We start from the raw sequence: 17,010 nt of genomic DNA, 5'->3' as shown, positions 1-17,010 counted from the left end.
GGCATCGTTGATGTCGCCATTGATCCTCTCCTACCCGGGCTTCCTCCTTCATTGCCTTACTGTAACGGGACGGGCCTCCTCCTCTGTGATTTTTCCCCAACCGAGGAGAACATCTACCAACGTAGCCTCCCGTTGAGTACAGGCGTTGCTCGCTTCTGGGCATCGCTGCTTGATCCTTTTGTGGTGGGATCTTCTGTCACGATCGTTGAGAGACGGGTCAGACCAAGGTGCAGCGTGGTATGCCGTAACATGTTTATTAAACTCAATAAACATAAACAAAACAAGAAACAACGTAACGAATCAGGATACACAAACAGGAACAAGATACAACTAAGGTAGGAATCAGGCTACTTATATGATCCCCAATCAGAGACAACTGATTTGGGAACTCACACCCGCCGAACAGAAATACACATCTAGATCCTAAACATAGAAATTCTAACATAGATCCTCACGCCCTGACCAAACCAACTAAAGACAACAGGCCTCTCAAGGCCAGGGCGTGACAGAGTTACACATGGGATAAAACAAAACATACAGTCAATAACACAATATAAAATCTATATACAGTGTGTGCAAATGTAGTAAGTTATGGAGGTAAGGCAATAAATAGGCCATAGTGCAAAATAATTACAATTTAGTATTAACACTGGAGTGATAGATGTGCAGAAGAAGATGTGCAAATAGAGATACTGGGGTGCAAATGAGCAAAATAAATAACAATATGGAGATGAGGTAGTTGGGTGGGCTAATTACAGATGGGCTGTGTACAGGTGCAGTGATCGGTAAGCTGCTCTGACAACTGATGCTTAAAGTTAGTGAGGGAGATAAGAGTCTCCAGCTTCAGAGATTTTTGCAGTTCGTTCCAGTCATTAGCAGCAGAAAACTGGAAGGAATGGCGGCCAAAGGAGGTGTTGGCTTTGGGGATGACCAGTGAGATATACCTGCTGGAGCGCATACTACGGGTGGGTGTTGCTATGGTGACCAATGACCTAAGATAAGGCGGGGATTTACCTAGCAGTGATTTGTAGATGACCTGGAGCCAGTGGGTTTGGCTACAAATATGTAGTGAGGGCCAGCCAACGAGAGCGTACAGGTCACAATGGTGGGTAGTATATGGGGCTTTGGTGACAAAACAGATGGCACTGTGATATACTACATCCAATTAGCTGAGTAGAGTGTTGGAGGCTATTTTGTAAATGACATCGCTGAAGTCAAGGATCGGTAGGATAGTCAGTTTTACGAGGGCATGTTTGGCAGCATGAGTGAAGGAGGCTTTGTTGCGAACTTTGAAGCCGATTCTAGATTTAACTTTGGATTGGAGATGCTTAATGTGAGTCTGGAAGGAGAGTTTACGGTCTAACCAGATACCTAGGTATTTGTAGTTGTCCACATATTCTAAGTCAGACCCGCCGAGAGTAGTGATTCTAGTCGGGCAGGCGGGTGCAAGCAGCGTTCGATTGAAGAGCATGCATTTAGTTTTACTAGCGTTTAGGAGCAGTTGGAGGCTATGGAAGGAGTATGTGGTGTATGGCATTGAAGCTCGTTTGGAGGTTTGTTAGCACAGTGTCCAATGAAGGGCCAGATGTATACAAAATGGTGTCGTCTGCGTAGAGGTGGATCTGAGAGTCACCAGCAGCAAGAGCAACATCATTGATATACACAGAGAATTGAAATTATGAAATTATCACAGATCAAATGTTAACAGATAAACTTACCGGATCTCTCATGCCCTCTTGAATCACCTTCCACTGCCTTATAAAGAAAACACAAGTAAACATGTTCAGTTGTTTTGTAGCGGCTCAGCCAGGTTGTTGTATATAGAATGCATAGTACTGAAAGATTTTGAGCATACCTGTCCCTGAGATTCCTCATGGGAAGCAGACATCCTCTTCCAATGCTGTGGGGCGAAGTCGATAGACTCTTGTGTAATTCCTCCTCTAAGAGTTGAATTACTGTCACTCTGTTTTGGTATTTATCCGAAGACTGAGCTCTGGATGAACAGAATACCACAGAGGGACCTAAAGGACAGCAATATGACTGAGGTCTAATCCAAATACCTATACAATGTTAACCATGATCTCAATACTCTCACTACTACTTTCTGTGGAGCAAATGTAGACCAAATCAATATTACATTTTGGTCATTGGCTAAACTAGGATAATAATGGCATTAATGAAAGCCACCTGCCCTTTATCAAATTAGTCTTCCTTTGAATTGATTGTGTGACTTTTAAGGGGTTTTGATTGAAATACTGAATCTGCATAAGAAATGGCACACTAATCATACAATGTATTAATATAGAAGAATCTCTAACCTGCTTCAGTGCCATGGTCGGCTGAGGTCTTCTTGGCACTTGATTTCCGTTTGGCCTTCAAGAAAACAGATTTCAGATCTCACATTGTTATGAGTAACATCAAGTCAAAGCAGCCCATTATTCAGCAAATGCATAGACAGATAGATTCAAACCTAGCAAAGAACCCACATGACCAGAGAACCAATCTTACCTTCCCAGACTTCTTCTTCTTCTTTTAGCTGAGCAACTGGCTCTTTTTCCTTTACCTCCTCCTCCTCCATCCGTTTCTCCTGGTGACTATCTTCCTAGTCCCGTTCTAATCATGTGTTGTTACAATCATCATAGCCTATACAAAAGGAAGCTTTTTACAATGTCTGTAGACATTGTAGACCATTTTTGTTGAAAAGGCTAACTCAAAGCTGCCAAAATAGACCTACCTTATTTTTCGTCTGACATTAAATCAAGTTTATAAAACGAAACCAAAAAGTGCAGAAATGTGTCCTAGTGCAAAGCCATTTTAACATGTACTGTATATACCAGTGGACACAGCATAGATGGTCTGTCTGAACTGCAGAAACCAAAGTAGCCTAAGGATAAACCCATATTGACCTTGTCATCATAATGATTGATGTCATATTACAATTGTCATAGTTGACAACAGGTGCCCTTGACAGGAACTTGCATGAATGCAACCATGTCCCATTAAAATAGCCTAATAATGTAGTAATAATATGTCCTATGTTGTAGGCATAGGCCCAATAACTGCTTCTACACAGTTAGGCCTATGTGACAATATTTGCTTCATCACTTGCAAGTCAACCTATTCTTAAAAGTTAAACCAGGTCATTGATTTTTTTTAAAGACTTCTGCTATTCCTCGCTCACCATTTTGTACATTCTGTCTTCATCCATGTTCATGCACTATTTTGAAGACCTGTGTGGTGACTTTGTCACAGGACTAGGCTTAAAAGTTAGATGGTGGTAAGTAGGCCTAAACAAGATTCAGCACCATTCTACCAGACAGCGACTGAATCGGAATCCCGCAATCTGACTTTCAGCACGACAGTGCAGAGGACAGCGGTCCTCTCAAATCCTGTTACAGCACAACAGCAAAAAGTGTGGCGGGGCTACAGTGACCTTTGGCTGAAATAAGCATTGTAGCTTTAAGACAAACGTGTGCAAAAAAAACAAGGACATGTGCCGCCCAGAGTTGGCTACTAAATCTGTAAATTCTTATACTAGGCCTATCTTTTACGAATATCCAATAAATGGTAGCGTGGGTAGGCTAGTTTACTGGGTAACATGGGTTATAGCAAGCCTACTAAAATATCAATGTACAGTTCAGTCATAAGCTAACCAAATTGGTATAGTTGTATTCAGGGGTGCAAATTGGAAGAAATCACTCCTGGAACCCTCCAATGTAAAATCCATGAATTCGATGTAAAAAAAATAATAATATATATATTCCACTCACGGAACCTGGAACAGTATATATGATCGGGGATTGAGACGCATGCCCGTTTCTTTTATAGCTCTTTGCCTCCCTCCAGTGGTTAAAAATGATACACGATACCAGAGACTGTATAGAGCAGGGGTATTCAACTCTAACCAGCAGGCTCCAGACCTCATAGGGTTTCTGTATCAAAGTCACTCATCACAAATACCTTCATTACTAACCAGACTCTCTGACAGTCTCAGAAAAAGTGGATGAAATGCAACTCAAATACACTAAGGGGGATCAGAGGTAGGAAAACTTGGCCAGTAATTTACTGACAAGTAGCTAGCTACAGAAAATCTCCAGAGAATCTCTACTCGCATAGAATGGCTATGTTCAAGCAAAGATTGTGGAACAAATGCAGTGTAAAATGCTCACAAAATAAAAACCTACCAACTTTGAAGGATATCTAGTCACATGTTTATTAATCACAATATTTGAGTCATATTTACCTCAGTGTTAAATACATCTGTTGTTTGTATATATTGTTTTCAAATCGCCTGTTAAAGTGGTTTAAACTAAACATTTTATGAAGTACAAGTAAAAAATATGTGCAATATTTTTTTGGGTCACAAATCACCCACCAGAACTTAAAATTCTCTGTGAGTTGTTTTCCAGTTCCTTGTTGCTGGATGGTACTAGATCTGAAATCTCTATGGTCCTTTAAACTCCATCAGCCTTCATTGTGAATCTCAGATATGTTGTCGATGGACTGCAGCAGTTGAGATACTAGACAAAGAGTCTCTGCTCCTGTAAGTAATTGCCTGTGGACAGAATCAAACCGATAGCCTGAACTTGGAGAAAATACCACAATGTAAAACACTATGAACTGAAATTGCACATTACCCAATACACACACAATCAATATGAGGGACAGTTTTTTCCCACTTGTATGTGGATGTCACTATGGGAGAGAACTCACTTGATGGAAGTCTCTGCATTGAGTGCTGCTTTGTTAAGGTACTCTGAGGCCACTTGCGCATTATGTTTCATTGTATTTAAGGCAGCTGTTTCTCCAGCTCGAAGTCTCTCATTCTCATACCGGTACCCATCTACTTGGCCCTGTAATATAAAGAGGATCACATCATGAAATCATATGTCACTGGAGCTCATCATCCAGTAACAACAGTAACACCAGTCAAGGTCAAACCTGTAATTGATGCAGCTCCTGTTTGAGTTTTGATACAATGTTTTCAGCCTTAACTGCTCGTTTCTGTCAAGAAGAAAAAGGTCAAAATAATGAATAAATAATAAATAAAGACTTCATATCTCAACACGCTTCTGTTTAGTAACTAATCATGACATTTGCTTGTAATCTTATTGAGACATATTTCAGATGATCAGTGAACAAAAATGATTCTTCATCTTTGACAAATTGATGAAGTAGGAGAGAGAGGGACAGGTGCGTACGGTCATTAACTGCAGGTTCTGCTCTACGGAGTGGACCATGGTCTCTAAAGCCTGAGCCTCCCTCTCCTCCTGCACTCTTCTCTTGTGCAACTCATCTGTGACGTGTCGAATTCTATGGGGCAGTCAGAGAAACATGATGATAAGCATAGGTTAAACACTCTTTAAATAGCATTAACATATGAGTACAGTTGACATCTTAAATGTACATCTAAAGAGTACTATTCGAAGCATTACTGCCATGCCATAACATAATATAGGCTTTAACACCATCCCTTAAATCCTTCTTATGCTCCAGGTAGGTCTGTACTCAGCAGACCATATCAACTGGCACTTCTATCCACCTACCTTTGATCATCATACTCAGACTTCTTCACAAGATCTTTAATGTGCTTCCTGAGCAGCACATTTTCCTCCCTCAGCTTAAAAAGAGAAACAGAAATACCCAAAATAAAGGACTTGTGACTAATCCCACGTGATATCCAATCACACGTGTGCATCTGGAAGCAAAGCCTTGAGAGAGGAAAATTACCTTTTGTTGATCCCTAATGCCATTCTCGGTACTACTCTTCTTGGTCTTGTAGGAGAGCTCTGCCATTGATGTCTCATCATCTCCCTCATAATTCACTGGGGCCCTCCTGGACTGGCGGGCCTCTGGTGAGAATTCTTCATCCACCTGCCATAGGGAGGATGAAGTCTCCTCTTCTTCCTCTGTGCACAGGGAGGACTGACCAGAGTATGTGCTGCTGTCTGCTGCTGCAGTGCCACACAGTCCAAACTCATGTGCCTCCTCAATGGCTGATGGCTGGTAACTCCCAGCCCACTCCTCTTTAGTCTCATTTTCCAGAGACTGAGGAAACGGTGTGGGGTCCATGTAAAAGTGACCCTGGAAGTCTTGATCGAAGCTCTTCGGGGCAGTATATTCCCCCTCTGCCGGAAATGTGCTCCCATATGCCTTCTACAACACAAGAAGCAGCAGTAAGGTAAGCCACCTTCACACCAACATTACACCAAAAGTAATAGTCTAAACAGTCTGACCATCTTTACAGGCCTTGTATATTATGCTGTGACTTTATTTCCAAGGACCTAACACCTAATTGCATGCATAGGCTTTGTAACAGTTCATCTCTGGGGTTTAATGTAAAACTGGTTAATTTAAAATGTACAGCACCTTTCGCGGTGAGTAATTCTTCTCATCTGGATCCCCTTTAATATCTGGGTACTGGTTTTTACTGCGGATGAACTCTTTGAAGGAGAAAGGATTCATCTCCTCTCCATCTTCTCTGACTTCATCTATGAAATAAGACATATCGGTAAATATTTGGATGATAGTTATTTTCAAACTGTCTGGCTGCCATTATTGGAGAACAACAAGAGTTGGACTTTGTTGTGGATGTGTGGGGGGCAATATGCCGTCCTACTCCAGCAACAAGTGTCATGGGATTTGTAAATCCAGATTGTCTCACTAAAGGACAGCACCGTGCCAGGGCAGGGTGCCTGGGTCATGGAGTTCTTAGACCAGAGGTAAGAGTGCCTCCCTAATGGCACCATGCCAGCAGAAAGAACTCTGATCCTGGTACCAACCATGCCAACCCCAGCACTGCAGTGGTTTTAAACCTAGCACTTGACAGTTATAACACAAATGAATGCCCCATTACTTGCTGATCACTCTTCGATGGTGCTGAACAGATGTGCCCCTGTCTCAGGTTGATGAGATGTGTGTTATTGCATCCAATGATGTGAATATCAAGTAGCCTATGTCTATATGGTTGCATGCATCATGCCATCTGAATACTGTACAAGGATCAGCTAGCTATAGCTAGTTTAGAATGTACAACAGAATATTGGACAGATGGATTAGCTATGGAAGTAACAACTTACCATCTTCGATTATATTCCTTTTTTCAGAGGCTTTATGCTTTGCCATTTTGACGGTTAACCAGTCAATCCGTGATGGTATGAACGGTTCAGTGGCTAACGCGTAGTTAGCTAGTTAGCACAGTTTACGTTATCTAGCTAGCTAGCTAGCTTGCTGAAAACAGAAGCGTGGCACTGTGCATTGATTATTAACTATCGAAATAATGTACTTGCAAATTACTGGATGTAGACGACATTAAAGGTAATTTATCAAAATGACATATTCCAGATGTGGTTGTTGGTCAGCTGTGTGCGTCGACTCACAAAACGTAAGCTAGCTGCTGAAAATCACGTGGACAATCCTAAACTTCTCATTGGCTACGATTCAGATGACGTTTTAGGGAAAACAAACAACATTTCCCATGAGTCAATCCGATTTCCCGGCAAATTTTACACGTGCCGCGATTAATTCGAAATCCTGGTAAGTGTAAAAGTGTATTTGATTAAATGGTCATTCTCATAAATGTTTCAAATATTGCTCTGATCCGTTGCACACATTATAGCCAGCGAGTCTTCACATTTATTCGGTTAGCAAGCAACCACTTAATTTCGCCGTCGTGCTATCTAGACTAGCTAAATTAGCTAACTACAACGGAAATAATTAGGGCACTTGTGAAACTGATTTAGTTTTGCGCTATTTGTGTTTGGTGAGGATACAAATACAGTTAACTCGCATGACAGGTTAGTCAATAACACTTCGCATTGTTGGCAAGAAACTAGGAACGTATTTGTAAATAGATGGAGCATGTTGAATGAATTACACACAGCTAGCTAGGTAGGCAGATGATTCCGACCCTACCGTTATGCTTGTTTACACTGAGCTGTACTACTGAGGTCGGAACGACATCATGGTTAGATTAAGACACCATAGAGCTGGTGTGAGATAATGTTGGAAAATGTACCTCAATGCAGGGGTGGGATATGCCAATGTACTCCCAATTTTACCTTTATCCAAACTGATACTTTGAGAAGATTGAAATACTGCTAGTTTCAGAAAACTGCCCTTTATCGTCCTCAAGCTAGCTAACAGTAGCCACAGCAGCCATTATGGAATGGCATGTCACTTTGAACAACAAATGAGCTGATTGGCTAACACTGCCATTCCAAGATGGCTGAGGTGGCTACTGGTAGCTGGCATGAGGAGGAAAATGACAGTTTTCTGGAAAAGCTAGATGTATCAGTTTGGACAAAGGTCAAATTTGGAGTACAGTGGCATAGGGTCAGAATCTTCTGGCTAGCTACAAGAGTTGCCAAGATCATGGATTTTCCAGACTAGGTGCATTATGAATACATAGGCGACTCATTTATTCATATCAATCAATCTTTAATTAATATTCATAATGCACAGATTCTCAGACGCAAGTTATACATGAGGACTTTGCTTAGTTTACGGACATGGGGAACATTGTTTTGGAAAATTGAAAGATGTTGTGATAACCTGAATGATGTGTTATTATTTACTTTAATAGACTCAGACTGAGGAGAAATATTGACCATGTCCCAGGAGAAGCCAGATGCTGGCAGTCAGACACAGTCGCAGCCTCAGACTCAGTCCCAGAGTGGTTCCAGCTCCTCCTCTGGGTCAGGCACGCTCAGCTCAGTGGACACCATCCCTGTTAGGGACCTTGGCTCCATACCAGAGGAGCCTGAGCCACAGCCCTGGGGTCGCCTGCTGCCTATGCAGAGAGGCTTCAGAGCCCACAGTGAGTGCAACCACATGACATGCCCCGGTTTTCTGGGTTGATAGGATACCTTCAGGTAGGGCTATGACTGTCATGGAATTTTGGATGACGGTTATTGGTCAGCCAAATGATCATGGTCACCTTATTAATCGTTTGAATAGCCAAAAGAAAAGACGCACATTTTCTCCTCTGCTCCGCTCGTGACTGCAGGGATGGGGGCGTTGCCTAGGCAACCGAAGACTGTTTGTTACACCTTGCTGTTTCAGCCATAGAGATCCATTCTAATTCCTAATTCTATGGTTTCAGCAAGGAGCAACAAAGTTGTATCACGTTGTAGAGTCCATGTTACAGCAGAAACGGACTCAACTGCACAAATGCTCGGCCGTCATTTAAATAAAAACAGTTATGACTGTTATTTTATTTTCATTAAGGTCTTCATCTATAACCGTCGGTTATATGGTAATTGTGACAGCCCTACCTTCAGCATAGCTATGGAATTATAACACGATATGTGATGGCGTCGTATCTATCTGGTGTGATGGCTTAGCTTCTGGAAAACGCTGCCACATTTTTCAACTAACCTGGTCTTGGTGATACGTTCTTCGTTTAGATTCAGAAGAAAGGTGTATCTTATAAATGTCTGTCTAGTTACAGGTGGTTCTACAAAAAACGGTGAAAATTCTGGAAGCTAAAAAAAATCCATGTTTTGTACTGCGCAAGGAGGTTCCTCGCCATCTTAGCTGCCGCACATCTAGCATTTCCCAGCATCTTTGCAGGAACTAGTCGGTTCTATGCGGCGACGTTTAGAAGTAGATGGCAGCACGTCACACAGTCCCATGCCATTTCTCACGCCATACAAAACATGGATTTAATATATTTCTGAATTTTCTCTGGTTTTTGAAGAACCACTTGCAATTGGACACTGATATTTATAAGATACACTTTTCTTATAAATCGATAACTAAGAAAGTATCACCAAGACCGGGTTAGTTTAAAAATACAGTGCATTCCGAAAGTATTCAGAAACGTTCCCTTTTTCCACATTTTTGTTACGTTACAGCCTTATTCAAACATTTATTTAAAAAAAAATCTATTAGACTCGAAATTGAGCTCAAGTGCATCCTGTTTCCATTGATCAACCTTGATGTTTCTACAACTTGATTGGAGTCCACCTGTGGTCAATTCAATTGATTGGACATGATTTGGAAAGGCACACACCTGGCTATATAAGGTCCCACAGTTGACAGTGCATGTCAGAGCAAAACCCAATCAGCACTCCACCAATCAGGACTTTATAGTAGAGTGGCCAGACGGAAGCCACTGCTCAGTAAAAGGCACATGACAGCCCGCTTGGAGTTTGCCAAAAGGCACCTAAATGACTCTCAGACCATGAGAAACAAGATTCTCTGGTCTGATGAAACCAAGATTGAACTCTTAGGCCTGAATGCCAAGCGTCACGTCTGGAGGAAACCTGGAACCATCCCTACAGTGAAGTATGGTGGTGGCAGCAGCATGCTGTGGGGATGTTCTTCAGTGGCAGGGACTGGGAGACTAGTCAGGATCAAGGGAAAGATGAACAGAGCAAAGTACAGAGAGATCCTTGATGAAAACCTGCTCCAGAGCGCTCAGAACCTCAGACTGGGGTGAAGGTTCACCTTCCAACAGGACAACAACCCTAAGCACACAGCCAAGACAACGCAGGAGTGGCTTCGGGACAAGTCTGAATGTCCTTGAGTGGCCCAGCCAAAGACCGGACTTGAACCTGATCTAACATCTCTGGAGAGACCTGAAAATAGCTGTGCGGCGACGCTCCCCATCCAACCTGACAGAGCTTGAGAGGATCTGCAGATAAGAATGGGAGAAACTCCCCAAATACAGGTGTGCCAAGCTTGTAGCGTCATACCGAAGAAGACTCAAGGCTGTAATCTCTGGCAAAGGTGCTTCAACAGAATAAAGGGTCTGAATACTTATGTAAATGTGATATTTCAGATGTTTATTTTTAATACATTTGCTAACATTTCTAAACCTGTTGCTTTGTCATTATGGGGTATTGTGTGTAGATTGATGAGGGGAAAAAATATTTAATCCATTTTAGAATTAGGCATTATCGAAACAATGTGGAAAAAGTAAAGATGTCTGAATACTTTCCGAATGCACTGTATGTAGCAGCGTTTTCCATTAGCTAAGCTGTAACCCCAGATACGGAGCCATCGCATATCGCGTTACAATTCCGTAGCTACTGTAGGCAGTGAATACAGGGGCACGTTTAGTTATGAAACATTTTGCTACAGTTTGTACTGGACAACACGTTTTCCCACCACGGCGCGCACCGTTCCTCAACATTCTTTGAGGTATGTTTGATCCCATTTGGGTGTGGCGGGGTGTGACCTGATCAATATGGGTGTGACCATTTGAAATTGCAAACTACTGCAGCAGCACACTGTACAGAATTGCCCTCATTGCCACCATAATCAGTAATCAAAATGTTCTTCAACTGGTCATTCAGAACAGCACTGTTTACGTTCAATGAACAACGTTGTGTCCTGCTGAACGCAGTCCATGTGGAAGCTGAGTGTGTGTGCAGTTTGCTTTGTTTGTGTGAGATTCTTTGTATTTCTCAACTAGCAGCGCTAGCATCTGTGTATTCTCTTCTCTATTGAAGTGATGGTGTTAGATTTACTTCCATTTTTTTCAGACTGTGTTGAGGACGACGCTTGGTTTGGCCGGGACACTAAATGTAACTATTGCTTTGATGACCCCGTACTGAAGAAATCACCCAGATTTGCTACATACAGCAAAAAACATTTCAGAATATTCAGAGTAGGTCTATTCATTTGACACAATTATGTATTTCATAATATTTTATTTACAGAAGTGAATTTTGTTCGTCATGTGTGCTCAGTAATGACGGTCAGATCTTTACCTTGCAGGAGCAGAACATTGTCTATGTCTTTGACAACAGTGGTAATGGCACGTTTGTTGACGGTAAAATTCTTGGAAAAGGAAAAACGTTGCCACTAGCAAACAATGCAGTGTTGTCCCTAGCTGAGGAACGCCATAAAGGTACCCTTGTTACAGAGGTTTATTTTCAAGTCATTTCTGTTTAGGTCACTGATACGCAAATAGCAGCCAGGAGGCCATATCTAGCATTCCACTATATTCCCTGTCGCTCTCAACATTAAGTATACTGCATCATTCCCTTATTGGTGATGCCGGTTTTAGTTTTTGCATTTATAATAAATGAGATTAATAGTTTCTCCCCTCATTAGTGTTTGTGTTCATTGATCTCATGGCGGATGAACAGTCCAACCTCCCCAAAGAGTTCAGTGAGAAATACCTGATCACCAAAAAGATTGGAGCGTAAGTGAGCATTTGATACATTTTTTACTTGTGTATTTTACAAAATCATATGATTTTGTTTTGAATTACAGAGTGACATTCTAATATGATCAATGTGTGTAAACGTGGCTGATAATGATTTATTATACCAGTGGTGTGTGCGGGGAAGTGAGGCTGGCCTTTGAGAGGGCCACTTGCAAAAAGGTGGCTGTGAAGACAATCAACAAGAAGGACTTCCCAGCATCTGTTGGCGTAAGTCTTTTCACTATTTTTCTCATGTTCTAGGTTTATGAATATTACTGCAATAAAAGTAACACTCCTTTTTGTGCAATTAGACTGCCACACGAAATGCGGAACGAGAGATCCAGATCCTCCAAAAGATTGACCATGTAAGTAAGTATTCATTGTAATTTCTAATAGCCTGTTTATACACTGAGTGTACAAAACATTATGAACACCTGCTCTTTGCATGACTGGTCAGGTAATTCCAGGGGAAATCTATGATTCCTTATTGATGTCACTTGTTAAATCCACTTCAATCAGTGTAGATGAAGGGGAGAAGACATTTACATTACATTTTAGTCATTTAGCAGACGCTCTTATCCAGAGCGACTTACAGTTAGTGAGTGCATACATTTTATTTTTTATTTTTTTGTCATACTGGCCCCCCGTGGGAATCGAACCCACAACCCTGGCGTTGCTAACGCCATGCTCTACCAACTGAGACAGGTTAAAAAATGATTTTTAAGCCTTGAGACATGGATTGTGTATGTGTGCCATTCAGAGGGCAACTCAATATTAGGAAGGTCTTCATAATGTTTTGTACACTGTGTACATCTAGAACTTATTACGCTGTAATGATTGCCAAGGAAAGGAGCCTAGTAAAGGAATGGTTATTTTCATGTCCAACCATGTTTTTTTCTGGGGTAATCAAATACCATAGAAGTAGTCATTTTCAACTTATGTTTTCTACTGGACAAAGCCACAGTCATAACACTTTTTTTATACAAACACTTTGTATCAAAAACAACTGTAGTATTTGCCTGCAATTTTTCTGTGTAACTTTTGCCTCCTGTCTTTTTCAGCCATGTCTAATCAAAACAGAAGACTTCTTCCAAACAGATGACTCATACTACATTGTTTTAGAGCTGTGAGTTTAGTATTTCATTCAAGCAGACAGTTTTTTAAATCAATGACAAACCATTATCATTACATTGCATGTAATATTAATGTAATATTTTCAGTAGCCCTCCTCAGAAGTACAATTTTCACAAGCATATTATTTCCCTTCCCGTTTGTTTTATTCTGTTTCAACTGATAGCATGTATGTGTTTCAGCATGGAGGGTGGAGAACTCTTTGACAGGGTCAAAAGCAAGCACCAGATCGAGGAGTCAATTGCCAAGCTCTATTTTTACCAGATGTTGAAAGCCGTAGAGGTGGGTGGATTGATGTATTTCTCCATCATTTTCCCATTTTAATTTCTAGAAGAGTGATATTCATGGTAGGATTTATTGAATAGGCTCTGCTGTGATGTCAAAATACGCCAATACCGATCTTGTTTTAGACTGGAGATATTTACTGTCTCTTGAGTAGGTTTACAACTGCTTCCTTATGCTGGTTTATTTCACATTCCTTCCACTAGTACCTTCACAAAAATGGCATCATCCACAGAGACCTCAAACCTGAAAATGTGCTGCTTTCGTCACAGGACGATGTTTGTGTCATCAAGGTAAGGTTTCTCAAGTAAAGTCATCATGTGGGTCATTTTCCCACAATAATTGAAAATGGTACATCAAGAGTAAGTGAGGGTAGATAGTTATCCACCTGAACTCCTTGCCTTCCTGAAGCAGACCTCTAAACACTCTAGATCTGGAGAAGGGGGGGGGGGGGAACTGAAAGCTTGGTTGAATAGTCACTGTAACTGAAGTGAGGAGTTACAGGCCTCTCTATGTGACAGATCACAGACTTTAATCAGTCCAAGATACTGGAGGAGTCTGCCCTGATGAGGACCCTTTGTGGAACACCCACGTACCTGGCACCCGAGGTGTTCACCGACGCAGTCACCGTGGGTTACAGCAGGGCCGTAGACGCCTGGAGTTTAGGGGTCGTCCTGTTTGTGTGGTAGGGATCCATACTCCTGATGACAGGGTAACATAAATGACAGTGCTGCATGCTCTGACTGTAGCAGTAGTAGGAAGTGGCAAGTAACTTGTTTCTGTCAACATTTAAAGGGAATTGTAATGCAATTATTTCAATCCATTTGCAAATAACTTGGGCCACGATTACTTTTCAACAGCACGCAAGGTTTTCCTGTTAACAGATTCACATAACCTTTTAAAGTGAAGCTTACTTCCTCTCTCCCTCACAGCTTGGCAGGCTATCCCCCGTTCCACCCTGATGCACAAACTGGTTTGTCAGTCAGGGATCAGATCACGCAGGGAATTTATACATTTATTCCATCCAAATGGGACGGCATCTCGGATGATGGTAAGGGACTACTGTAAATCCTGTTTGGCTTTGTCATACATGTGCTAGAGCACATATAAATTTGAAATGGATTCTTCCTGTCTCTGGTTGGGAAAGAACTTTGGGTACTTTACTACAGTCGTATTGATAATTCAATATATGCTGTCCAATACGTATTTTACTTATCCAATCATGTCTAGCTAAAGACGTCGTGAAGAGGCTGCTTGTAGTGGACCCCAATGCCCGCCTCACCATTGAGGAGGCTTTACACCATCCCTGGCTGATGGTAAGAGCTTTATTGCCGTCTCTCATTGCCTGGCCCTAGTGCCGTCAAGGCGGGTACGTTTACTGGATGGAGGGGTATTTTGTATTTGGGGCTAGGCAGTGTTGTAAGTGGCAACAGTGAATCATCTCTGGTCCCATCAATCTCCATCTCAGGATGAGGCCATGAAGGAGACTGCTGAATGCATAATGTACCCCAAGGACTCTGGAGATGCCACAGCAGCTGCTGCCACAGCAGACTCAGGAGATGCCACAGCAGCTGATGCCACAGCAGACTCAGGAGATGCCACAGCAGCTGATGCCACAGCAGACTCAGGAGATGCCACAGCAGCTGCTGCCACAGCAGACTCAGGAGATGCTACAGTAGTGAGAAACAATGTCATTCTACTACAGCCGTGTTTCCCACCCCTCTCCTGGGGGACCACTAGACAGTTCATATTTTTGTTCTAGCCCTGCACCGACACACCTGATTTAACTAAGGTCTTGGTGATTAGTGATTCCGCGTGTCCGTGCAGGGCTAGAACAAAAATGTCAACTGTCTGATGGTCCCCTCGAGAGAGGGTTTGCATATGGCGATATTGTTCAGAGTATGGTGTTGCTCACAAAATTGAAGTATGTCTCCTGTTACTTTAGGCTTCAACTACAAAGAGGTCAAGAGAAGATGACGGCGAGCAGCAGCCGGCAAAGAGGAGACCAGGCCCATCCACAGAGGCAACATGAGTCACATTTCATCCTCATCACCCCATTGGCGACTCCCCCAGGTCGTTTTCCACCGGCAATTAGGCCTCCTGGAAATCTACCAGTATATTGCATTTTATCACACATCTATAGCTGTTTCCATTAACTTGTCCAATGATTTTAGACATTTAGAACGTTCGCATAGAAAAATAGATGCGACAATTGCCTGCTGCGGTGCGTTTCCATTTAACTCTCTTGTGTCAATAGAAACAGCTATATATAATGACGTCACACATAAATGCCTTTTTTTAGCGAAAAAAATAGTTTCGAATAAAAATTAAGTGGTTGAAGTGTTTCCATTAATAAATTTGCTACAGCCTGTATGCCCTAACACCTATCTGTTTCATGTCTCAGGTAGCCCGCAAAAGCCAGCGTGGATAGAATGCAAGAATGTACTAATATTTGCCATATTTTAATAATTATCATGTGCCAACATATCGCCATGGTGAAACTTGCACTCCTGTAGCCTAGATTTTAAATAATTGGATGGTGAAACTTGCATCCAGCCAACCAGAATAGCAAGGCGAAGCAATTCAGGCCTTCCTGAAAGTTCAGACAATTGTCCTGCAAAGAAACATTATTTTTATAGTTGAAAAATAGATTGAGCAAGCAGTAGGCATTTAGAATTGAATGTGGAGTGGAGCTTCCAAATTCGACAATCATCATTTAATAAAAAAACACCTTTTCCATTATCAAGTTCGACAAACGAAAAATCCACCCGTCGAACAGATAAAAATGTTGGCAGCTATAGAACAAATGTTCTAAAGATCGACATTTCCTTTACATATGGTGAAATCATCTGAAATGTACTTGATTAACGTTACTATACTGAACAAAAATATAAATGCAACCATTTTTATTTTATTGAGTTAGTTCATTTAAAGAAATCAGTCAATTGAAATAAATTCATTAGGCCCTAATCTATGGATTTCACATGACTGGGAATACAGATATGCATCTATTACTCAGATACCTTTAGCAATATGGGCCTCAGGATCTCATCACGGTATCTCTGCATTCAAATTGCTATCAATAAAATGCTATTTTGTCTGTAGCTTATGCCTGCCCATACCATAACCCCACCATGGGGCACTGTTCACAACCGCTCGCCCACACAACGCCATACACGGGGTCTGCGGTTGTGAAACCGGTTGGACGTACTGCTAAATTATCTAAAACGACGGAGTCGGCTTATGGTAGAGAAATGAATATTCAACCCTCTGGCAACAGCTCACCATGCCAATTGCATGTTCCCTCAAAACCTGAGACATCTGTGGCATTGTGTTGTGACAAAACTGCACATTTTAGTGGCCTTTTTATTGTCCCCAGAACAAGGTGCACCTGTGTAATGTTCATGCTGTTTAATCAGCTTCTTGATATGCCACAC

At 41.8% G+C, this 17,010-nt stretch overlaps 2 protein-coding genes across 5 annotated transcripts; one reads left to right on the top strand and one right to left on the bottom strand.

Annotated features, from left to right (window-relative positions):
- Positions 1–4,188: 4,188 nt before the first annotated feature.
- Positions 4,189–8,156, bottom strand: entr1 (endosome associated trafficking regulator 1). 3 transcript variants are annotated; one of them, XM_041862317.1, is made up of 8 exons: positions 8,061–8,156; positions 6,370–6,491; positions 5,731–6,156; positions 5,547–5,620; positions 5,202–5,313; positions 4,942–5,004; positions 4,714–4,853; positions 4,189–4,555 (listed from the first exon to the last, which is right to left on the bottom strand). In XM_041862317.1, exons 2-8 carry the CDS (start codon positions 6,463–6,465, stop codon positions 4,465–4,467), a joined length of 1,002 nt encoding a protein of 333 aa, XP_041718251.1. In that variant the 5' UTR covers positions 6,466–6,491; positions 8,061–8,156; the 3' UTR covers positions 4,189–4,464. The 3 variants fall into 3 exon arrangements, with proteins under 3 accessions (XP_041718251.1, XP_041718249.1, XP_041718248.1); XM_041862315.1 differs by having other exon boundaries at positions 8,018–8,114; XM_041862314.2 differs by lacking the exon at positions 8,061–8,156 and adding an exon at positions 7,080–7,385.
- Positions 7,455–16,682, top strand: LOC121550187 (serine/threonine-protein kinase Chk2). 2 transcript variants are annotated; one of them, XM_045226819.1, is made up of 16 exons: positions 7,455–7,536; positions 8,585–8,818; positions 11,493–11,617; positions 11,728–11,860; positions 12,067–12,157; positions 12,289–12,388; positions 12,472–12,525; positions 13,222–13,286; positions 13,474–13,573; positions 13,780–13,866; positions 14,095–14,258; positions 14,506–14,624; positions 14,804–14,889; positions 15,042–15,132; positions 15,169–15,251; positions 15,519–16,682. In XM_045226819.1, exons 2-16 carry the CDS (start codon positions 8,611–8,613, stop codon positions 15,603–15,605), a joined length of 1,593 nt encoding a protein of 530 aa, XP_045082754.1. In that variant the 5' UTR covers positions 7,455–7,536; positions 8,585–8,610; the 3' UTR covers positions 15,606–16,682. The 2 variants fall into 2 exon arrangements, with proteins under 2 accessions (XP_045082754.1, XP_041718247.2); XM_041862313.2 differs by having other exon boundaries at positions 7,456–7,536; positions 15,042–15,251.
- Positions 16,683–17,010: the final 328 nt, after the last annotated feature.

This window comes from Coregonus clupeaformis, chromosome 18, assembly GCF_020615455.1.
Source record: "Coregonus clupeaformis isolate EN_2021a chromosome 18, ASM2061545v1, whole genome shotgun sequence".
Taxonomy (NCBI): domain Eukaryota; kingdom Metazoa; phylum Chordata; class Actinopteri; order Salmoniformes; family Salmonidae; genus Coregonus; species Coregonus clupeaformis.
Note: the sequence above shows the minus strand (reverse complement) of the source record. Positions and strands in the feature narration are given on the sequence as shown.